Source organism: Hyla sarda, chromosome 5, assembly GCF_029499605.1.
Source record: "Hyla sarda isolate aHylSar1 chromosome 5, aHylSar1.hap1, whole genome shotgun sequence".
NCBI lineage: Eukaryota > Metazoa > Chordata > Amphibia > Anura > Hylidae > Hyla > Hyla sarda.
Genome location: NC_079193.1, coordinates 135131166 through 135156602, shown reverse-complemented (window position 1 = coordinate 135156602; position 25437 = coordinate 135131166). Strand labels below are relative to the sequence as shown.

The 25437-nt window shown below is 40.3% G+C and overlaps 1 protein-coding gene across 14 annotated transcripts in view; it reads left to right on the top strand.

Moving 5' to 3' along the window:
* GRB10 (growth factor receptor bound protein 10) overlaps positions 1–21687 on the top strand; it is a 395303-nt gene extending 373616 nt beyond the window's left edge. For 8 of the 14 annotated variants that reach the window (XM_056520328.1, XM_056520326.1, XM_056520327.1 and 5 more), the window contains 3 exons: positions 7649–7705; positions 8280–8373; positions 18808–21687. In XM_056520328.1, coding sequence (XP_056376303.1) covers positions 7649–7705; positions 8280–8373; positions 18808–18954 — 298 coding nt within the window. In that variant the 3' untranslated portion in view covers positions 18955–21687. Of the gene's footprint in view, positions 1–7581; positions 7706–8279; positions 8374–18807 lie in introns of those variants that run through there. The other 6 variants (XM_056520331.1, XM_056520330.1, XM_056520334.1 and 3 more) reach the window with 4 other exon arrangements.
* The last annotated feature ends 3750 nt before the right edge of the window (positions 21688–25437 follow it).

Below are 25437 nucleotides of genomic sequence, written 5' to 3'. Positions count from 1 at the left end.
ATTCCCGTGGCCATGCCACAGGCGATCTGATCATCCATCGGAATGCAGACATTGTCGCAGATGACTGTGACTAGAGCACTAAATTAGATAAGTAGGTTGTATAAGTGTCAATCGAGCTGATCTAAACCAATATCTAAGGTATCTATCAATTGCATCACCAATTTCCTCAGATATGTGACTAGGACAATTTTAAATCTCCACCTGTGATGTGAATGTTAAGACAGATTGTATAAATGTGTCAAGCTGAAATAAAACAGTATATGAGACCCTACCAAATTTTCTCTGAAACTTCTATAAATGTTATGTAAGTAGAGATGAAAAGTTAACTCCATGAAACTTTACTGGAGAAGACTGGTTGTAAAATGTGTGCCAAGCTGAACTAGAACAGTATCTAAGGCTATAGCAACAGCTATATCCTTAGATTGGGTAGGGAGCAGAGCAGGTACCGTGTCATTGGTGATATAAGGGGAAATGTATCAAGAACTGTGCAGAGGAAAAGTTGACCAGTTGCTCAAAGCAACCAATCAGATTGCTTCTTTTATTTTCAAATTCTGTTGCCTTTTTAAAAATAAAAGAAGCAATCTTATTGGTTGCTATGGCCTACTGGGCAACTTTTGCTCTGCATAGGTTTTGATCTCCCCCATAGGGGATGGAACAAAAAATATCCCATTTATCCAAAAATGGTACCTATAAAACTGTAGGTCACAGTGCAAAAAAGAGCCCTTATACAGTATGGTAGATGGAAAACTAAGTTACAGGGTCGCAATAAGGCAAAATAAATTGGGTATTGCTGTAATTGTACTTAAGTTGGTCATGCTGTCACACCACTCCCCCTCAATTAAAGTCTATAGCAGAGGAGCGTGACTGTTGTGATCACTCGCCCACAGCCATCACGTCGCATAAACATACCGCCACATGGTAAATTAATTTTATAGGGGTATGAACAAGGCAGTTTTAACCCCTTAAGGACAGGACATTTAGAGCATTTTTTATTATTCTGGACAAAGACTGTTTTTACATTTCTGAAGTATTTTTGTTTATATGTCATTTTCTTTTATGTAATGTACCCACACAAAATATATATTGTCTTTCTCGTGACATATTGTACTTTATAGTGGGTTAATTTTTGTTGGTTGATATTTTTTTGTGTGAAAAACTCTAAAATATTGCAGGGAAATTTTATCTTTATTCTGTGGGTCGGTACGATTATGGCAATCCAATTTATATAGCTTTTTTCAGTTTTTCCTTTTCACAACAAAATCCCTTTTTCTCCCTTTTCTGTATTGCCGTGATCTGACCAGCCATAACTTATTTAAATTTTTCAGCTGACTGTTATCCTGTACTGCCTATAGCTGGACCTCACAGGCTGCCGTACTAGGCAGACAAGAGGCAGTCAACTGGCCTCCTGCTGCCATGGTAACCAACTGGCACCCTGATCGCATTGCAGGGTCACCGTTGGGGGAACAGGGGGACCAGTACTGATCACGGCATCTATTGGATTAATGCAGCCGACAAGTGCAATTGTTGATCGATTTCTCTGTGTAACAGATCAGGTCAACTACATGGTCTTGGGTGACTGACCTGATCCGTCACATGTCAGGTTAATCAAACTTATTTTGTCAATGTGTATAAATATATCAATGTGTATAAATCTCTCACACTGTGTGTGTGTGTGTGTGTGTGTGTATGTGTGATATATAGATATAGATAGATAGATATAAATATATCATTTTTTTTTTTTTTTTTTTTTTTTTTTTTTTTTTAGCAGAAGCATATAAACATATTGTTGTAATCATGTTGACCCACAGAATAAAGAGAACATGTCAGTTTTACCATACAGTGCATTGTCTAAAAATGAAACCCCCCACAAAATTTGCTAAATTGCTGCCTTCTTTTTAAACCCCCCCCCCCCCCCCCCCCCCCAAACACTTCAAATATTTTTTGGCTTGCGCCGTACATTTTATAGGTAAATAAAAGATGTCATTACAAAGTACAGTTGTTTGCGTGAAAAGCAAGCCCTCATATGGCTGGAAAAATTAGTCTCTTGAAATGAGAGAGAAAACGAAAACTCAATTTTAAAATTGGCTGTGTCCTTAATGGATTAAAGAGTACCTGTCGCCAATCTAAACGTATGTATTGTTTCTTATGTAATTATGACACTTTGCTATATACTTGCTCTTAAAATTCTTAACCTTTATATGTTTTTAATGTGATTGAAAAAACGGCCGCTAGGTGGCTCTGTTTTGTTCCTTGCTGCAAGTCAAACAGTTAGTTTGGTCTCCTCTCGGCCTGGCAGGAGACCATACTCAGGAAGTGCATGCGGGGCATGGCAAGGCACAGGCTTAAGTGACGTTGTGCCTGCTGGAAAACACCCACTTTCTTATGCCGAAAGCTCACACAATGTGAGCAAGGGGAAAGGTATGATACAGAGCTTTTTAAAGTTCAGAAAAATTTATGGGCAGGAGGGGTGTTAGTAGTTAAGGAATATAATCTGAGTTAGTTTAGAACATTTGGTTTGATGACAGGTACTCTTTAAAGGAGTGGTTCAGGGATGAAAAAAATTATTGGGGGCACCATAACAATAAAGTGCGTCACCACTTGGACGGTTTACTGTCTGTAGTGGTGTCCTACCTTGGCCAATGGTTGGCTATGTGGGTCAGTTGCAGTGGGAACAATGGGGGACATTAAGCAAAACCTGTGCAGAGGAAAAGTAGAGCAACCAATAATAAAAGAACCAATCAGATTGCTTCTTTTATTTTTCAAGGAATTTTTTTAATTGAGAGGCAATCTGGTTGCTATGGGCAACAAGGCAACTTTTCCTCTGTACAGGTTTTGCTGAATCTCCTCCATTGTTTACTTCTCAAGAGTTCTTAGGATGCCCCTTTTGATCTATGGTTTTAAGTTGATGTGAGCTCACAAAGCCAAGCCTTTCTATGGTAGATTAGCAATGACTGCACTATAACCATAACGTGCAAACATTGTCAGTGTGAGCGCTTACCCCTTAGAACACACACTGTACAAGACCTTTCTTATTATAAAGCATTATGCTATGGTCTGCCAGGTTGATGACTAACTAAATGGTTAATGACCTCAGGTGTCAGTTTCAAATGGTGGTACAGTGAAAAGGCCCTGAATGGAACCTATCATTACCTATCTTCTGCTGCCTCAACTACAAGTAATCGGGGCAGTCCCTGGTGGCTTTGCCTCTCACTGGCCTTGATTTATAGATCTTTCCTTGTAATTAAATACCACCCCTGCCATTGCTGGGTGGGGGGGGGGGGGGGGTGAGGAGCAGCTATTTGGTCAGCTCCTATGACTTATAGTTCAGGCTGGTTCTCTTTTAACCAAATGTGACACTTGCAGATGCTTAATCATTTCCCAACCTAGATGAGGCTGAATGATGTTCCTCCCTGTAATGGCAAATTTAAACATAGTAACATAGTTCATAAGGTTGAAAAAAGACCAGAGTCCATCAAGTTCAACCTATGTCCCTAATGAGTTCCTACTGAGTTTATCCAGAGGAAGGCAAAAAACCCTCATACCAGAGGTAAAAATTCCTTCCTGACTCCAAATATGGCAGTCAGAATAAATCCCTGGATCAACTTTCTGTCCCTATAAATCTAGTATACATAACCAGCGATTTTATTACACTCCAAAAATGCATCCAGACCCCTTTTGAACTAGGGCTGGGCGGTATGACCAAATATGTGTATCACGGTATTTTTGTAACTTTCGGCGGTTCCATGGTATATAACGGCATTGAAATTCATATCGTACAGCACAAAAATGTTGGTATTCGGTATGAACGGTATACCGCCCAGCCCTATTTTGAACTCTCTTACAGAGTTCACCATGACCACCTCCTCTGGCAGAGAGTTCCATAGTCTCCCTGCTCTTTCAGTAAAAAACCCCCATCTGTGCTGGTGTAGAAACCTAGAGGATGCCCCTTGTTATAGATACAGTCCTGGGTATAAATAGATCATGGGAGAGATCTCTGTACAGTCCCCTGATATATTTATACATAGTTATAGGTTGCCCCTTAGCCTTTTTTCTAAACTAAATATCCCTAATTCTGGTAATCTTTCTGGGTACTGTAGTCCTCCCATTACCCATATTACCCTGGTTTCCCATCTTTGAACCCTCTCCAGCTCCCCTATATCTTTCTTGTACACTGGTGCCCAGTACTGTACACAGTATTCTATGTGTGGTCTGACTAGTGATTTGTACAGTGGTAGAATTATCTATTATCTATGCCCCTATTGATGCCCCCCATGAGTTTATTTGCCTTGGCAGCAGCTGCCTGACACTGGTCACTACAGCTAAATTTACTATTAACTAAGACTCCCAAGTCCTTTTCCACGTCAGTCGTCCCAAGTGTTCTCCCATTTAATACATAATCCCAGCCCGGATTTTTCCTCCCCATGTGCATTACCTTACATTAATCAGCGTTGAACCTCATCTGCCACTTCCTAGCCCAAACCTCCAACCTATCCAGATCCATTTGTAACAGTGCACTGTCCTCTATTGTAATGACCACTTTACAGAGTTTAGGATCATCTGATTGCATATCAAAGATTGCTACTTTACTATTCAACCCCTCTACAAGGTAATTAATGAATATATTAAATAGAACAGGACCCAAGACGGACCCCTGTGGTACCACACTAGTAACAGTCACCCAATCAGAATAAGTACCATTAGTAACCACCCTCTGTTTCCTATCACTGAGCCATTTACTTACCTACTAACACACATTCTCCCCCAGCCCAATCCTTCTGATTTTATGTACCAATATTTTATGTGGCACTGTATCAAATGCTTTGGAAAAATCCAGATATACGACATCCAGCTATTCCCCCTGGTCACGTCTGGAGCTCACCTCCTCTCCTCATAAAAGCTGATCAGGTTAGTTTGACAGGACCGATCCCTCATAAATCCATGCTGATATGGAGTCACACATTTATTTTCATCAAGATACTCCAAAATAGCATCTCTTAGAAAACCCTCAAACAATTTACATACAATGGAGGTTAAACTAACAGGGGTCACTTTTTGACCCCTTTTTAAATATTGGCACTACATTTGCTATGTGCCAGTCCTAGGGAACCTTCCCTGTCACTATAGAGTCCTTGAATATTAAAAATAGGGAAACTATTTGAGGGCTTCACTCACTCAGGAGCATGAGATCTTCAGCACTTCTGGACACCAGCATGTGTAAAGTAAAAAAGCTTTATTTCTTTCTTCAATATAAAAACATGATAGGGGTACAAATTGTGGTGAAAACATACCCACTCGTTTCGGCAAACAAAAGCCTTTTTCAAGGTCCTCACTGGGAGAAAATATTCAGCCGAATAAATATACACCTTGTAACAGAAACCCCTCCCCATTAGCGCATCCCTTCCCAATTTGGAACTTGCCGTAACCCATCATGACTTGTAATGAACAAGTCAGCAAATGGATAACTCGATAAACAGATCATGTCTCAATTTGAACAGTATCTTAATACCAATCTTGATGATTTACGGTTCACTGTGAGTTACAGTAAATATGACATGTTTTTTTTTTTTTAAGATATACATTTCTTTGTAGATAAACTAACAAGTTAGAAACTAAATTACATAGGAAACCCATATCAGGTAATTCTTTATTACATGCTAACAGTAGTCATGAACATCATACCATCCAGAACCTCCCTGTTGGAGAATTCATCAGGGCACGACGTGCATGTTCTAACGAACAATTGGTTGATCAGGAGTGCAGTATTAAAGAGACTTCTGAATAGGGGTTACCACCATAGTACAATTTTTAGAGAAGAGGCCATTGCCAGATCAAAACCCAGATCAGAAAACCTATAGCAGGGGGTCAAGATTAGGCACTCGACATCCCAAATCCATGCAGAGGGTTCGGAAAAAAATCCAGTGGTGTTTTCAAATCAATTCACACAGATTAAAAATATTGTACACAATAATTTATCTATTCTGAAACAAGATTCACAGTTGTGTGAAATATTAAAATCTGTATGGCGCTGTGTTGCCAAGAGAAACTCTACCATTGGTAATAGAATTTCACCCAGCCATTTTGTGAGAAATCCCTTAAGCACAAATCAGGGCAAAAATTCGTTAAAATACAATGGTAGTGTTCCATGTGGAAGGTCTCGCTGTCCATTATGACGGTATGTGACAAAATCAGGACATGTCATTTCTGATACTAACAACTGTATTTATCCTATTAAAACTTATATATATTTTGCGAAACGGACCATGTGGTTTACTGCATTTCATGTATGGAATGCAGAAAACAGTATGTTGGGTCCACAACCCGTAAGTTGAAATGTTGAATCTCAGAACATATTGCGGGCGCACGGTCAGTGGGCACACACGCGCATTGTGCATCCAAGCATTTTAGAGATTAACGCGGAGGCAGCGTTGTAAGAAGGTTACACCTATTGAACATGTTATGAAATCACCAGAGGGGGAGATAGGGTCTGCAAATTGCATACAAGAGAGTTCTGTTGGATTATGAAATTGGCAACCCAATTGTGGATGAATTATAGATCTGATGTAATGTTGTTTTACTGACTCATATACTCCTTTTTGTTCTTATCTTTTGTTAGATAATGACAATGTTTTTAGTGGTTATTTATATGGATGTGATTAGTTTGTTTCTTGCCAGGTTGCTATGGGCAACGTACTCCTGCAAGTAATTATCTACCAGCATATTAAGACATCTATGAAGTTTTGTTACCATTGGTAGTATCTATTACACTGTTAGCAAATAAAGGGTCATGGCAAGTTGGTTGAATATGCATTCAAAGGTTGCCATGGGCAACTTCTGCTAGTAACTAGCTGTTCAGTATATTAAGACGTCTATGTAGTCTTGTTACCATTGGTAGTATTCATTACTAGTCAACAAATGAAGGGTTATGGCAAGTTGTTTCAATATGTATTCAAAGGTTGCCATGGGCAACGTACTCTTACAAGTATCTAGTTGTTCAGTATACTAAGACTTCTATGAAGTTCTGTTACCAATGGTAGTATTTACTACAAGTCAGCAAATGAAGGGTTACATCAAGTGGGTTTTATATATTTTTCATATGTATTCAAAGGTTGCTATGGGCAACATATTCCTGCAAGCAACCAGCCGTTAAGTAAACTAAGAAGTCTATGAAGTTCTGTTACCAGTGGCAGTGTTTATTACAAGTCCGCAAATGAAGGGTTACGTCAAGTGGGTTTTATATGCATTCAGAGGTTGCTATGGACAGCGTATTCCTGCAAGTAACCAGCGTTTCAGTATACTAAGAAGTCTATGAATTTCTGTTGCCAGTGGCAGTGTTCATTACAAGTCAGCAAATGAAGGGTTATGGCAAGTTCCAAATTGGGAAGGGATGTGCTAATGGGAAGGGGTTTCTGTTACAAGGTATAAGATTTATTAGACTGAATATTTCTCCCAGTGAGGACCTTGAAAAAGGCTTTTGTTTGCCGAAACGCGTGGGTCTGTTTTTACAACAATTTGTACCCCTATCAAGTTTTTATATTGAAGAAAGAAATAAAGCTTTTGTATTTTACACATGCTGGTGTCCAGAATTGCTGAGGATCTCATACTCCTGAGTGAGTGAAGCCTGTTTCTCTGTCTACCTTATATGCGGCAGCAACGCCCTGACAGCACCTGGACCAGTGGGAGATCGTGATTTTGTTCTTGGGAGTAGGTGAGCAAACTATTTCTCTTTTGTCTTTGAACATTAAAAATAGGGTCTGTCTGTTACATTACTTAAATCCTTTAGAACACGGAGGTGAACGCTTTGTGATTTGTCTATTTTGATTTTTTTGTAGACGGCACTGTACTTCTTCCTGGGTTAGACAGTTGACCTGCACTGGGGAGTTTATCTTATCTCGCATTATTTCACCTAACATTTCATTTTCCTCTGTGAATTCTGTTGAGTAAAATTTGTTTAATATATTTCTTTTTCCTGATCCCCCGTCTATTATTTCTTCCTCATCATTTTTTAATAGGCCTACACTTTCATTTTTGACCTTTTTGCTATTTATATAGTGAAAGAACATTTTGGGGTTAGTTTTACTCTCTTTGGCAATGAGTCTTTCTTTCTCTATTTTTGCAGCTTTTATCAGTTTTTTACATAATTTTACAATTTATTCTATAGCTTTTTAATGCTTCTTCACTGACATCCTGTTTTAGTAGTTTACATGTTTTATTTTTTTATTGCAGATTATTTTCTAATTTAGCCAACTTTTTTATTAAACTTTTTTTTAAATTCTTTTTAGACTTTTTCTCCTTCGAGACAGTCAGAGTAATCCAAAGGCATTTGTACTTACGCTGTGTCATCACCAGAAGATTAAGCATTTCCAGATATTACCTGTGAGTATTAAGAGCATGGCTTTTTAAGAAAGTGAGAACTTCATAAAAGTGAATGTTGCAAGCAGCTGCCAATATTCCCAGATATGTATACCGATGTTCTTGGATGCTACCAGAGCTGGAGTTATTTCACTGGATTAGAATTTAACATCAACATAAGTTTTCCACAGACATGCACACAAAGTGAAAGGGAGAATAACCTTGCAGCACAGAACCAGCTCTGGTATTATCTTATCTTCCTCGGGAATAAAGAAGCGGGGTGATTAAAATCCAAAATTTCCAATCCGTCAGTCCACGCCAAGTGTCGGGGGAAGGGGGGGGGGGGGGGGTCAGTGAAGCTTCTTCCATTTACATTACATTTCCAGCATATTGCACTGAAACTGGTGGGTTTGAACTTTTTATCTAAATCATCTGGCACAAATTATGGAATCACCACACTTAGATGTTCACCCAGCTTTCTTATTTTGAGTCATCTGTATTTTCTTTAATGTTTTAATACCATTTAAAGGGGTTTTCCGGTCTTAAGTGAATGACCTATCATATCAGCCGTTTTTTCACCCCATATTATACAGTGAACAGCTCAACGGAAGCAAATAGGAGCTAAACATAGATAATCTAGCACCACTACTACACAATGAATAGAACACTGTTTCTGACATCGTTCACTGTGTGGTGAGGGGTACTAAACAGTTAATTGTGGGGATGCCAGGTGTTGGCACCCTGCAGCTCAGCGATTGATTGCCTAATGGAGGATACGTCACCCAATCATTTTTATGGACATTTATCAACGGGTTTAGTCAGGTTTTCTTTACTATAATTGTCGCAAAATTGTCGCAACTGCGACTACACGATTTTTCGTGCGACATTTTGACTGGAAAGCGAGAAAAGCAAGTTTTCCTAAAATTTACTATGTAGTAATAATTTTAAAATGGACTACGGGTAGTCAGGTATTTATTAACTGCGACAGTCGCAACTGCGCAAAAAAAAGTCGCAACAGCGTTAAAAATTTACTAAATTTACTCAAACATGGAGCAGAAAAAGCTACTACCAAAGTAAAAAAGGAAAAATTGCTTACGTAAAAGAAAATTATCAACAGGCTGAAACCAGTTGATAAATACGTCGCACATAAGCAAAAAAAAGTAAGGAAAAAATTACTAAAAAAAAGAATACATAAGCAAACATTGATAAATGTCCCTCTTTAAGTCCAAAACACTTAAACATTCTGACCCTGTTGAATGGATCTCAAATAAGTGTCCCTGCTTTTCCAGTGTCAGTAGCACTACTTTGCTAACTTTTTAAGGGGTTTGGGGTGCTCTTTCCAATACAGGATTCAGAGATATAAAGGGAGATTTATCAAAACTTATGCAGAGATAAAGTTGACCAGTTGCCCATAACAACCAATCAGATTGCATCTTTTATTTTTCAGAGGTCTTATAAGATGCGATCTGATTGGTTGCTATGTGCAACTGGTCAACTTTTCTTTTGCACAGGTTTTGCTAAATCTCCCCCATAGTGCATTTAATTAGTTATGAAACACTCTTTGAAGGCATCTTACATTGTTACAAGCTGGCCACAATTAACTGGTAAGCAAATCCCCTCTGTAGTTGTTTTACACATTTACACAGTGGACGCCCACCTGGAAAATTTTCGGGTTGACATTCCATGGATGACATCAGTCGACTTAGACGGCACAAGAACCACTTAAAAATGCTCTTTCTCCATTGACCGCAATATACTTCCGAGCACATTACAGAAAGAACGAAAATGTATTCTTTCTACGGAGAGTCCATAATTTGAATTTCTGCTGCATATGTTTCCGCTGTAGAAATTGTGTGTGTAGCAGAATCCACTTGAAAACAATGGAATGCTGCTGAACTGGAATCTGTTCGGAAATTCCACCGTGTGAATGTGCTCTTACAGTACACTGCTACCTTTTCATTGAAAGTAGCCACTTTAATTTCATATAATAGTCACTTGTTAAGTGTGAGTGTTCCTTTAACCTCTTAAGGACGCAGGGCGTATGCATAAGCCCTGAGGGCTTATGGGTACGCCCGTGGGAATTCCGGTCCTCGGCTTGCGGGGACCGGACCGGGGTGACTGCTGATATATATCAGCAGGCACCCCGTGCAAACCCCTGGGGGGGTCCTGAGACAATTCAGTTCAGACCAGCGATTTGCGGCTATTCCCGGGTCAATCTGGTCTCTGGTGACCCAGAAAAAAAGGGGGAATGGGGCTGTCCGAGACAGCCCCATTCACCCTTACCGAGCAGGAGTGAGGTGGCACGGGTGCCGCCTCACGATCATGTGATTGATCGGTCGGAACAACCGACCAATCACGACCCTGCTGGGCGGCAATCTGGGCGGCGATGATGGTAGTGATCGGGGCCGGCGGGGGTTTCCTACCTTGTCCTGGTCCGGCGCGGGTCCCCTCAGGATCGGTGGGTGGTCCTGGCAGCAGGATACAGCATGAGGTGAGGCCTGTTCAACTCCTGCTGTTGCTTAGCAACAACTCGCAGCATGCACAGTCAAAGGGCATGCTGGGAGTTGTAGTTGGAACTCCAGCTGTTGCAAAACTACAACTCCCAGTATGCCCTTTGGTAGTCTGTGCATACTGGGGGTCGTAGTTATGAAACAGCTGGAGGCACATTTTTTTTCTATGAAAAAGTGTGCATCCAGCTGTTGCATAACTACAACTCCCAACATGCACAGACTACCAAAGGACATGCTGGGAGTTGTAGCAGTGTGCCTCCAGCTGTTGCAAAACTACAACTCTCAGCATACCCTTCGACTGTCAATGCATGCTGATAGTTGCAATTTTGCAAGAGCTGGAGACACATTGGTTGAGAAACAGAGTTTGTTACCTAACTCAGTGTTTTGCAACCAGTGTGCTTCCAGCATGCACTGAGAGACTGTACATGCTGGGAGTTCTAGTTTTGCAACAGCTGGAGGCACACTGGTTTCAAAACACTGAGTTAAGTAACAAACTCTGTGTTTGCAACCAATTCAACAGCTGGATGCACATAACTAAAACTACAAGCTTGTATGGTCTGTCAGTGCATGCTGAGAGTTGTAGTTTTGCAACAGCTGGAGGTATGCCCCCCCCCCCCCCCCCGCCCCCCAATGTGAATGTATAGGGTACATTCACATGGGCTGGTTTACAGCGAGTTCTGTGGCAAATTTTCCGCCACAGCTCAAACTCCCAGCTCAAACTCACTGTAAACCCGACCATGTGAATGTACCCTAAAAACACTACACAACACAAAATAAAAAGTAAAACACTACATATAAAACATACCCCTACACAGTAACACCCAACCCCCCCCCCTAATAAAAAAAAAAATTCTTGTACGGCATGGTTTCCTAAATGGAGCCTCCAGCTGTTGAAAAACAACAGCTCACAGTATTGCCAGAGAGCCACTGACTGTCAAGGCATCCTGGGAGTTTTGCAACAGCTGGAGACACCCTGTTTGGGAAACACTGCTGTAGGGTATTTTTGTGGCGGATTCAAATCCCCAAATTAGGCCTCAAATGCACATGGCGCTCTCTCACTTCGGAGCCCTGTCGTATTTCAAGGAAACAGTTTAGGGCCACATATGGGGTATCTCCCTACTCGGGAGAAATTGCGTTACAAATGATCGGGTGCTTTTTCTCCTTTTGCCCCTTATGAAAAGGTAAAGTTGGGGTCTACACAAGCATGTTAGTGTAAAAAAAATATATATTTTTACACTAACATGCTGGTGTTGCGTCATAATTTTAATTTTCACAAGCAGTAAAAGGAAAAAAAAGACCACCAAAATTTGTAACGCAAATTCTCTTCAGTACAGAACTACCCCATATGTGGGCGTAAAGTGCTTTGTGGGCACACATGGCTCAGAAGTGAGAGCGCACCATGTACATTTGAGGTCTAAACTGGTGATTTGCACAGAGGTGGCTGATTTTACAGCGGTTCTGACATAAACACAAAACAATAAGTACCCATGTGTGACCCCATTTTGCAAACTACACCCCTCACGGAATGTAACAAGGGATATAGTGAGCCATAACACCCCACAGGTGTTTGACAAATTTTCGTTAAATTTGGATGTGAAAATGAAAAAAAATGTTTTCACTAAAATGCTGGTTACCCTACATTTTTCATTTTCACAAGGGAGAATAGGAAAAATGCCCCCCAAAATTTGTAGCCCCATTTCTTCTGAGTAAGAATATACCCCAAATGTGGATGTAAATTGCTCTGCGGGTGTACTACAATGCTCAGAAGAGAAGGAGCGCCATTGGGCTTCTGGAGAGAGAAGTTTGAAATTGAAGGCCATGTGTGTTTACAAAGCCCCCATAGTGCCAGAACAGTGGACCTTCCCACATGTGACCCCATTTTGGAAACTACTCCCCTCATGTATTGTAATAAGGGGTACAGTGAGCATTTACACCCCACAGGTGTCTGACAGATTTTAGAAGGTCAATGAAAATGAAAAATTTTAATTTTTTTAATTTGCACAGCCCACTGTTCCAAAGATCTGTCAATTGCCAGTGGGGTGTAAATACTCACTGCACCCCTTATTAAATTCTGTGAGGGGTATAGTTTCCAAAGTGGGGGGGTCCACTGTTCTTGCACCACGGGGGGCTTTGTAAACGGGGGGGCTTTGTAAATTCCAACCAAATTCTCTCACCAAAAGCTCAATGGCGCTCCTTCTCTTCTGAGCATTGCCCGCAGAGCACTTTACATCCACATATGGAGTATTTCCATACTCAGAAGAAATGGGGTTACAAATTTTTGGAGGCTTTTTCTCCAATGACCCATGTGAAAATGAAAAATTTGGGGTAACACCAGCATTTTAGTGAAAACATTTTTTTTTTCATTTTCCCGTCGAAATTTAGTGGAAATTTGTCAAGCACCTGTGGGGTGTTAAGGCTCACTGTACCCCTTGTTACGTTCCTTGAGGGGTGTAGTTTCCAAACTAGTATGCAATTTTTTTTTTTTGTTCTGGCTCCATAGGGGCTTTCTAAATGTGGCATGCCCCCCAAAAACCATTTCAGCAAAATTTGCTTTCTAAAAGCCAAATGTGACTTCTTCTCTTCTGAGCATTGTAGTGCGCCCCCACTGCACTTGATGTCCACACATGGGGTATTTCCATACTCAGAAGATATGGGGTTACAAATTTTGGGGGGGAATTTTCTCCTATAACCCCTTGTAAAAATAAATATAACATTTGGGGGAAAACCAGCATTTTAGTGAAAAAAAAAGTCATTTACACATCCGACTTTAACGAAAAGTTGTCAATCACCTTTGGGGTGTTAAAGGACAACTGTAGTGGAACACTTTTATATATGACCATGCCCGGGCCTCAAAAATAAACAAAATAAACTCATACATACCTTCCTACGAGCCCCCGTTGGTCTGGCACAGTCCTCATGGTCCGGCAGTGCTGACGTCATTCCACTTCCTGGGGACGGAGACGCCGCAGAGCCGTCGGCATATCACCGGGCGCAGCGATGTCCCGCTCCAGTCGGTGGTAGGCTGAGCCCACTGTCATGTAAGGAACTCTGACCGGCTTCTTACATGACAGTGGGCTCAGCCTATCACTGGCCGGGGCGGGACATCGCTTCGGCCGGTGATATGCAGACGGCTCTGCGGCGTCCCCAGGAAGTAGAATGACGTCAGCACTACCTGACCGTGAGGCCTGTGCCGGACCAACGGGGTCTCGTAGGAAGGTATGTATGAGTTTATTTTGTTTATTTTTGAGGCACGGGCATATATAAAAGTGTTTCACTACAGTTGTCCTTTAAGGCTCAGCGTACCCCTTGTTACGTTCCTTGAGGGGTGTAGTTTCCAAAATAGTATACCATGTTTTTTTTTGTTTTGTTTTTTGTGCTTTTCTGGCACCATAGGGGCTTCCTAAATGGGACATGCCCCCCAAAAACCATTTAAAAAAAAACTCTCCAAAATCCCATTGTCACTCCTTCCCTTCTGACGCCTCTAGTGCACCCACAGAGCACTTGACATCCACATAGGAGGTATTTCCTTACTCAAGAGAAATTGGGTTACAATTTTTTTTTTCTTCTCCTTTTACCCCTTGTAAAATGTCAAACACTGGGTCTACAAGAACATGTAAGTGTAAAAAAAATTAAGATTTAGAATTTTCTCCTTTACCTTGCTGCTATTCCTGTGAAACACCTAAAGGGTGCTCTGTTGAACTCTCTGTAGCTCCATCATTGCCATGCTTCAGTTGAACTCTCTTAATGTCCTCGTCTCTGTGTGTGGGGGTCTTTCAGCAATGCTGTGATACGCTACTGGTATGATACATTAAACACTTTGATGCATTTTTTTTTTGCTTAATTGTTCTTTGGTTTCTTGGTTTATTTAAAAGCAAAACATATTGCTGAATAATAAGGTGACTCCTTAATTTACTATATATATTTTTTTGATCTGGAAAAACCCACCTTAAACAAATGAGAGGAAACAAATATAATTAATACCATATGTTTTATTTAATTTGTGATATCTGTGGTTTGCTACAAGGTAACAAAGCTGGTTAATCATGCTAGTCCCGTTCTTCTCCCATCAAAAATAAAAACTGACTTTGAAAAAATGGACAATAACGGATGCAAATGGATGCTATCCGTATGGATCCGTTATTGTTCAGCTAATAAGCCAAAAAAAAAAATTTTGTTCTGAGCATGCTCAGAAGTAAAAAGGATCAACAAACGGATGAAATTAAAGGTTCATCCGTTTTCTATAGACTTCAATGTTAGTTATTGTATCCATTTTTTCTTAATTTTTTTTTTTATTATTATTTTTTGGATTGAAGAAAAAATACTGCATGTGCCATTTTTTCTGCCGTAAAAAAAAAAACGGAATCAGTGCTGACGGGTACAAACGGATGTAAACGGATTGTAAAAAAATCCCATTGACATGAATGGGATTTTTTTAAACAGTTTTTAATCTGTTTACAGCCTGCAAGAACGGAACCAAAACGGGGACTGACGGCCGTGTGGATGCACCCTAAGTGTTGTGATTCCATAAATGTTCATCAAGGGGTGTAATTTGAATGGCTTGATCCAGCAGTGTGCAGCAGTACTTTAAAGCGGTACTCCTGTGTCCCAGCATTCTGAATATTTTGTTCAGAATGCTTGGAGTGGGTGGCTGTGATTGTAACATCACGGCCTTGCCCCCATGATTCTACTCCTCTCCATTCATGTCTATGGGAGGGGATGAGTGGTGATATTACGAGGGGCCTGGCCATGACATCACGACCACTGCCGCCGGAACCCTGCGCTTGTTTAGAACGTTGGGTGCTGCGGTAGATCCCCTTTTGGATAGGGGATAAGATGTCTAGCAGCGGGGTACCCCTTTTAACACTGCTTCCCTTTGTGCATGAAGATACAATATAGTTAAAGGGGTATTCCAGGCAAAATCTTTTTTTTTTTTATATATCAACTGGCTCCGGAAAGTTAAACAGATTTGTAAATTACTTCTATTAAAATTTTAATCCTTTCAATAGTTATTAGCTTCTGAAGTTTTCTGTCTAACTGCTCAATGATGATGTCACGTCACGGGAGCTGTGCATGCTGGGAGAATATCCCCATAGGAACTGCACAGCTCCCGGGACGTGAGTCATCAGAGAGCAGTTAGACAGAAAACAACAACTCAACTTCAGAAGCTAATAACTATTGCAAGGATTAAGATTTTTTAATCGAAGTAATTTACAAATCTGTTTAACTTTCCGGAGCCAGTTGATATATAAAAAAAAAGTTTTGGCCTGGAATACCTCTTTAATGTTGCTTCAGGACATCATCTGTGCATGGTATTGCAGCACAGCCCTTTTAGAATAAGCACTGAGGTTCCTTTATTCCAAGATTCCAAAAGCAGATTCTGAGCGGAATCCACTTGCAGCAGCCTTTCACTTTTTTCACTGGAATTCTGCTGCACTGTTCAGACTGTAAAATTTTTATCCAGATTCAGTCTAAAGAATAATTGAACCTGGAACTGTCCATTAGTCTATTTGGCTTTAATTCCCTATAACACACAGGAAACCTCGGACAAGGTAAAAATCCCCAGCACTTCAACTCGTGAAGCAAGATATTTCCATAAAACGCACTTTTATTTCAACTTATTAAAAGTCTTTAAAGGGCGTGGATCAATAAAACCAAACAATACATTTCGAGGTTACCCTTTCTTTTAAGTATCTAAAGATCCCTCCCCCCCCCACAGTTCCTTACAACCTGCTAACAAATGTATCCATTCACCACTAAACTGAATATACAAAAAACACGGAGTGTGAACATATGCATAGATAGGACCCAAATGCAGGTTCCACAAAATAGGAAAAAACAAATTATAAGGAATACATATCCCAATAAAGAAAAATTTGGCCTACCTAATAGAATAACTAAAAATATCTGTTCTATAATTTAATTCTTGTGGGATACGCGATCCCAATTTACTAATAAGTTTCACATGACAGAAGTTTTCTTTTTCGGTGTGCATCCTGAAAATGCCTCGACGCGCCAGAAAGCGCTCTAGTCTGAACAAGGTCTGAAACCCTAGCACCAGCTACATGTTCTGCAATTCTTTTGTTCAATTTCCTTGTTGTGGGTCCCACATATTCTTTCTTACAAATTGAACATGTGATAAAATAGACCACAAATCTGTTTCACATGATATGCAAGTATTGATGTTTTGACAGATCCAAGTTACACAGGAAAGCAATTCTTTATTGCATGCGAATAGTTGCCATGACAAACACATAAAAAAAATGTCCCCAGTGGGGAATTTTTGTGCTAGGAGGTCATGCTCCATTGATAAAATGTTTTATGATGAATGTTGCATCATAAGGAGCAGATTACACAACAGAGGTTATAAGCATCACCTTGTATCTAGAGAGGAGGGCATTGTCAGATCTAAGAGTAGATCTATCTCTACACTGACAAACATGATTCTCATAAGGAATCCACAACAGGGATCAGAGTACTGTTTTTTTTCCTACTATGTTTTATAGACCGTTCTTACACGTTAGGAACATTATTATGAATGAATCTCAATATTTTGAAACATTGTGTGCTGGACAGCATTCTACGGTCTGGTTGTCATTATGTGGCAAAGCGGAATCATACAGTGGGTAACATGATTTCACCTAGCTTTTATTGATTGTACCAATAGAAACAATAAAATAATTAAATTTACCTGGTTTAAATATTGATGTTCAGTACAGTGTGGAGGTACAAGATGTTCGGTATGCAAATTTATGGTGAAAACCAATGGTTAGATCAGAATCTAATGGTCAATCCTTTAAAATTAATTCTTACATATCATGTGAGACCGGTTTTGTGGTCTTTTGTAACACATGTTCAATTTGTGAAAAACAATATGTGGGATCCACACCAAGGAAAAAGAATTGCAGAACATGTAGCTGGTGCTAGGGTTTCAGACCTTGTTCAGACTAGAGCGCTTTCTGGCACGTAAAGGCATTTTCGGAACGCACACAGTGGGAGTGTGTCTTCCATGTGTGTTGTCCCAATTTAACAAGTTGCCAAACCTCTCCGTGTTTTTGTATATTAAGTTCAGTGGTGAATTGGTTAATTTGTTAGCAGGTTGTAAGTAGAGATGAGCGAGGTTACAGTCATTTCAATTTGTCACAAACTTCTCGACTCAGCAGTTGCTGCCTTTAGCCTGCGTACATTAGTTCAGCTTTCAGGTGCTCCGGTGGGCTGGAAAAGGTGGATACAGTCTTAGGAGAGAGTCTCCTAGGACTGTATCCACCTTTTCCAGCCCACCGAAGCACCTGAAAGCTGAACTAATGTATGCATGCTAAAGTTAGCGACTTCAGAGCCGAGAAGTTCATGACGAATTGAATCACTGTAACTTCGCTCATCTCTAGTTGTCAGTAACTGACACAGGAATATTTTGATACTTTTTGTATTTATTCAGTGGATAATGGTGTTTGTATTAAGACCCTGAAAAAAGGGTAACCCCAAGCGTCGATGGTTGTCTGTTTTTAATGATTGCCCTCCCCTTTGTGGATAAAATTGTGCGTTTTATGTAAATACCCTGCTTGAAGTACTGGGGATTTTTATCTTGTCTGAGGTTTCCTGTCTGCTATTGAATTTTTGTAAGTGGCTGCAACGTCCTCATGTACCTGATTGGATCTGATCGCGATGTACATCGCATGGAGTGGTGAGTGGAATTACCTTGTTTTTTCTCTCATTTTGATTCCCTATGCTTGTTTCCTCAATAAAATTCAAGGATCCGCAGAGAAAATTCCTTGCTGAATTTCCTCAGTGTGTATGGGCCCTTACAATAGGTTCCAGGGCACCAGATGCTCACCGGTCATAAAGTGGTGGCATATGCCATCACTTCATAAAATACAAATAACTGTTAGTACATATACCTGCTTTTTCTTCTATATATTTAAAAGTGTTTTTGTTTTTCTTTTAACTGTTACAGTGTGAAGAGGATGGGCAGATGTTCTTTAGCCTAGATGATGGCAATACCAAATTCACAGATTTAATTCAACTTGTTGAGTTTTATCAGCTAAACAAAGGAGTACTGCCATGCAAACTCAAATACCACTGCATCAGAGTGGCCTTATGACCTCCAAAAAGACTGTTTGAATAAAGTGGAACATTAACTATGGGGTGGGCCTTGGTCCTAATCGGGGGGGGGGGGGGGGGTGGCTTGTGTTTTAACATGCACCTTGTGACTCTGGATCAATCAGCTGGTGCCATCTTATCCCAATTAGCTGGTTTCTTTTCAATACTGATTTTTTTTCTTTCTGCATCTCTAAATGGAATAGGATAAAATGTCTTGGAAATAATATGGGAAACATCTTCAGTTTTTGTAGTTAGGGCTGCTCACCAGATACAAGCCTCGAACAACAATCTTTGTATTGGTTGGGTTGGTGCGGGAGATAGTTTAACAAGTGGGAGGGAAAAAAAATGGACTTTTGATCTGGAGTAATCTTGACAATTAAGACTGATCTGTTTACTTATTTTATTTTTTATTGAAATACATTTTTGCACTCATCCATTTTAATATGGATTACAGCCTTTTGGAAAGAGCTGGTTTGGCATTTTATGTTAAGCAGCAGTTGCTGTGCTAGAACATGAAATGCTACAACCTTAAATGGATTTACTGGGAATAAAATACCGTCAACTATACTTAAAGGCTTGTCTCCTGCCACCTGCATGCATATTTTGGAGAACTCATCTGGAGATTGGAGGAACTTATTTCCATTTTCTCACTCACCAATAAGCAAAAATGGCTGTTATCTGTCCTAATAAGCTTGAGTCTGTAAGTGATAACTATGCATAAATGTTTGAACTACAGTTTCTTTCCACTTTAAATCAAGCCTATCTTGTTTTATCAGGAAATTGCTGTTATGATGCAGTACAGGCATAATGGCCTCAATCATTGAAATTGTTTTTTGGCCATATTGACATAGAACAGGATAAGTATTGTGAAAATGATTGTCTACCTAGGTTAACAAAGTTTCTTTGACTTTATTTGCATCCATTTATATTTGTATTTATAGTTTTTCAGACACCTCTGAGGCTCCCATTGCCAAAGAGGAAAATACAGTTACTCAAACGACGCTCTCGTTGATATAGAAATTTAATATAATAAGACAGGATAATCTAGGGTTCAAGGTAACTAGATCTCATGTTAATTTCTGTTGACAGAAGAGCTACAGAAGAATTCAATGCAAGACTACAGTATTTCCTTGAGAAACACTTTTGACAATAAAAAGCTTTAGTAAAACATATCAGCTATACCATGCAACTACAGTATAGAAACACTGTATTTTAGATTATGGAACACATTGTCATTACTTTATTCCATGTATTTGCCTCATATAAAATGAAGAAACTTGATTTTATGTTGTTTTTTTTCTTATGTACAGTTTTTTGTAAGTTGGTCAGAATGCCATGTCAAACACTGGCAAAGTTTTATTTTATTTTTTATAAATTGTGGCTAAGGCATAGAACTATATGCACATCACTGAAAAGGAGGCCTACACATATGTGCTATTTTGTTTTTATTTAGGTTGGCATGAGTCAAATGAGTTGTCCTTGTTTTGTTGTGCCTGCATGTTTTGTTGTAGTGTTTTTTTTTTTTTTTTTCCTGCTTCCAGAATTAAAGGGGTATTCCAGGGAAAAAAAAATTTAAGATCAACTGGCTCCAGAAAGTTAAACAGATTTGTAAATTACTTCTATTGAAAAATCTTAATCCTTTCAATAATTATCAGCTGCTGAAGTTGAGTTGTTGTTTTCTGTCTGGCAACAGTGCTCTCTGCTGACATCTCTGCTTGTCTCGGGAACTGCACAGAGTAGAAGAGGTTTGCTATGGGGATTTGCTTTTAAACTGGGCGGTACCCGAGACACGTGTCATCAGAGAGCACTTAGACAGAAAATAACAGCTCAACTTCAGCAGCTCATAAGTACTGAAAGATTAAGATGTTTAACTAGAAGTACTTTACAAATCTGTTTAACTTTCTGGAGCCAGTTGATTTATTAAAAAAAAGTTTTTTCCTGGATAACCCCTTTAAAGGTCTGTTCTCATCTGTGTTCTGGATAAATTTTCCTTTTTCTGTCATAAGAGCACAAAAACTGAATTCAAAGTAGTTACAGATCCATCACACGATAAAGACAAAGTGTATCAGTCAGACCTCAGTGAGCTATACTGGGTTTTGGTCAGGTTCAGCCACTGTGTCTTATTGTTTTACTGTAAAAAACAAAATATTGCAATGCATTCTGCACTGTGTTTTTTTTTTTGTTTGTTTGTTTTATATTCATCAAATGTAACCAGAAACTAAAATGGAGTTTCCAGCACAGATGGGACCAGTGTTTAAAGAGAACCGTAGTTAACATCCCAAAAATTTAGATTTTTATGGTCATTAATTAGGGTAAGGTGCCCAAAATACGTTCCTTTTTAATTTCTTGGCATTCCCTCCTGTTTCCAAGATAAGTTGGCTTGTAGTTTCTGACAACCAGTTAATCAGCAGATGGATGTGAACATAATTTTATTCATGGGAGTAAATATCGACTGATGGATGGGATCATACAGTCAGATGTAGGGGTTAATGTTTTTTTACATTGAGGAGCATGTATTAGGGATAAATACCCCCTGACAGTATAATGCCACTCATCACCTGATATTCACTCCAATTATTAAAATTAAATTGGCACCCATCTGACTAAATTGTCAAACTATAAATCCACATATCAAACTGTAGAGCATTTCAAGAAACTGTAAAAAGTTGTGTGATCATTCACTGACTGTCCAATCTAACTTTGTGTGTCGGGCGGGGGGGGGGGGGGGGGCGTTGTAAATGTCCTCTCCAAGGGGCATGAATGTCTTATTTAAGAACAGGCAGCTTAGTCTATTCTGCATCCTTAATTTTTTTAATTAAAGGCAGTATTAAATTCAGTTTGCTCAGTGCTACCTTTTTAAGGTGACCAGTGAAGAATGCTATATAATACTTAAAGGATCATAAAGGAAAAATATTTTCAAAATGAGACAACTTCAGTGAGCGTACGGTTTCTTAACTGTGAAATTCACTCCTGTGTGTGGCCACAAAAGGATTGTCTTGCCTTATTGAACGTTTTGTGAAATAATTATGAAAGATTTCAATTTAAATAAAGATGCCTGCTGATGTTAGTGTATACTTTTTTTTTTATCTCTGAGCAGAATTTTGTGATCCTTGTGTCTGGAGTTCTTCTATTCACAGTACTAAAGTACTACATGGTCAGCTAGAATTTTGTTTTATTATTGTGTACTTTTACTCTAATGTGTTGATAAATATATTGAACCTATACTTTTTGGCATTCACAGTACAATTATGGTGAGCAGTGTAAAGCTGAATGCCATTCTAATAGTTGACTTCAGAATAATTTGCTTTCTCCTATGTTTTAATCTTGTCCACAGAATGGTTTAACTTTGCTATAAAGGCTAGTTATATAATAGAAAATCATTTGATGATTTTAACTAAAATGACAAGAATTGTTTTTTATTATTCATGTGTAATGCAAATGCACACATTTTACTTGGTTTAGAATTCCAGGAGTTACCCTAGCATGTGATGTCTGCTGCTCTTTCTCAGGTATCAATCATTGTGAACATGTCCAGACACACAACATTTGCAGATTATGTAATAGTTTGTGCGAGTTATTTACTGAAATAACTGTCATATAGTGCAATTACTTCATTTGTGTGAATGAAAACATTTTATGTAATTTTTTTCAATTTCTTTTGTCCCACTCTTGGAAGAATCTGTTAATACTTACTTTGTGACACATAACTGCTCTGCCAAGTGTTTGTACATTTTGTTTCCTCTCGCCCCCTCGTGATGTCACGCTCCGCCAACTCAATGCAAGCCTATGGGAGGGGGCATGACATCACAATACTCCGGCCCCTATATCGCCTGTCATCAGACTCTGAGCATTCTTTGCTCTGTGCAGCTGGTGAACAGGGGTGCTGCAGGAGAGATCGCAGGGGTCCCCAGTGGCGGAGCCCCCTTGATCAGACATTTTATCCCCTATCCTTTGGATAGGGGATAAGATGTCTAGGGGCGGAGTACCGCTTTTAAACACAATGGCATGAGTCATACTGATTTTATACAATATTTCCACAAATAAAAAATGAATTTATATCCTTTCCTTATCTAAATTTAGTATCCTGTATATTTAAAGGAGTTATCCAAGATTATGTTATCCATAGCTGTCTCGCTCTTGCCTGTTAGGAGTCTCCTCTTGCTTTCTAGACCCACAGGGGCACTATGTGGTGGTGGAGGGGGTCCTGGGTGAGGTCTCGCTTCTGCTCTGTAATATCTATGCCCCTAACACTTCCCATAAATACCTTTCTACTTCTTGGCTACTAGGGGGAGGGACTTTAATCTTATTTTCTCTCATTCTATGGACCGTCACGCTCTCTCTGACACTCCTCTTTCTTCTGCCCAATTGCGCCTGGCTTCCATTTTTTGGCAGATCATACGGGCCTCCTCGTTGTATGACCTATGGCGGATAAACTACCCGACGGATCGCTCCTTTTAGCTTTTACTCGCACCCCCATAGATTACACACCCGTATAGACATTTTTTTGGGTAATCTTCCCATGGTGCGCATCTACTGTTTCCCTTGAACCTATTTCTTGGTCTGATCACTGCCCTGTCCTCCCCTCCTTTTCTCCTTCTCATTGCTTTCTTGTCATTGGTGTCTCAATTAATCTTTTGAGTCGCTGCCTTCCCGGGAGTCAATTTAGCAGTGTCTCACTGATTGCTTTGCCACTAACGAAGGCCCGGTCTCCTCAAAGGCAATCCTCTGGGAGGCCCAAAAGTCGGTGGTGAGGGGGCACTGTATTGCATTCGGTGCACGACTAAAACGTGATACTCTAACTTGCTCTTGGGAACTACACACACAAATTTCGCACCTGGAAGCTCTTCTACTCTCCTCTCCTTCTGTGTCCGTCCTGAGGTGCTTAATCACTGCACGTGCACAATTGGGCGACCTGGCTCTACATAGGGTGGAGCGGCAGTTGTTGTACGAGAGCGGTAACAAAGAGAGCCCACACCATGTTGTCTATACTACTGCATGATCGTGCAGTGGCTCAATCTCCCTCTGCTCTGAAGAACTCTTCTGGTGTTCTGCACTATCACCCTGCTGACATCTCCTGACTTTTTGTTAATATTCTAGTCTTTATTCTCTTCCTTCACAACTTCCGTCTGACCCGGAGGAGCGTGCAGCTGCTCTGGACTCCTTCCTGTCCCGATGCGGCTTGCCTACTCTGTCGGGCGCTGATTGTAAGACACTTAATGCACCTATTACTGGGGAGGAACTCCTAGAGGTCCTCAAATCCTTTCCGGCTGGCCGCTCCCCCGGACCTGATGGATTCTCTTATCTGTACTACAAAACGTACTCCTCCCTACTAGTGCCTAAACTTGTTCCTCTTTTCAATTCTTATATAGGGGCGAGGAGATCCCGCAGTCATTTTTTCACTCCCTGATTACTCTGATACCCAAGCCTGGCAAGGATCCCCATGATTGTTCTAGTTACAGGCCTATTGCCCTCCTTATCTCCGACCTAAAGCTCTTTTCTAAGATCTTAGCGGTCAGACCTAGCTCCTTTCTCCCCTCCCCTATCCATAAGGATCAGGTTGGATTTATCCCCTGTCGTCAAGGTGGAGATAATACCAGGAGGTTAGTGGGTTTGGTTGACTTAATCAATCGGAGATCTGACCAGGCATTGATTCTTAGCCTGGATGCGGAAAAGACTTTTGATAGGTTGGGGTGGATATTTCTTTAGCCACCCTTCAGAGATTTGGTATTACGGGTAACTTCTTGACTGCTCTGTGGGGTCTCTCTTCCTCCCCTACTGCTTCCCTTAAACTCCTTCATGCTCAATCTCCAAACTTCCCTCTGTTTAATGGGACTCCTCTGGTGTTTGCCTTGTGCATTGAGCCTCTTGCCGCCATGATCTGGAGGGACCCGGATATCACTGGTATCCCCATTCATGATAGAGAATTTAAGATTTGCTTATTTGCTGATGTTCTCCTCGTGCTCTCGTCCCTTGCTATCTCTTCCTAACCTTTATAAAGCTTTACACGAATACGGTGTAGTCTCTGGCTACAAAGTTAACCTCTCTAAATCAGAAGCATTCCCTCTGAATCTTCCCACATCTATGTCTACTACATCTATATCTTGAGCTCTAATTACTCTTTAAAATGGTCTACCTCTGCTATCAAGTATTTGGGGATCCATATCACTTCCCGCTACACTTCTCTTTTACTCTTCTAACTATCTCCCCCTTTTCCGGTAACTTAGGGCCTTACTGGAGAAATGGTGGTCGCAGTAGATCTCCTTTTGCTGTGGTTAAAATGACTATTCTTCCGAAATTGCTATATTTTGTCGAGACGTTGCTGACTCGAGTGCCATTGTCCGCCCTTCCCTCTTTTCAAGCGGTTCCTGACATGACAAAGTACTATTGGGCTGCCCATCTGCGTCATCTTGCGGCTTGGTCTTCCTACCATGCGTATAGCTGCTGGGTGGAGCTAGAGAAGCTTTGGTTGGCTCCTGTCCACCCG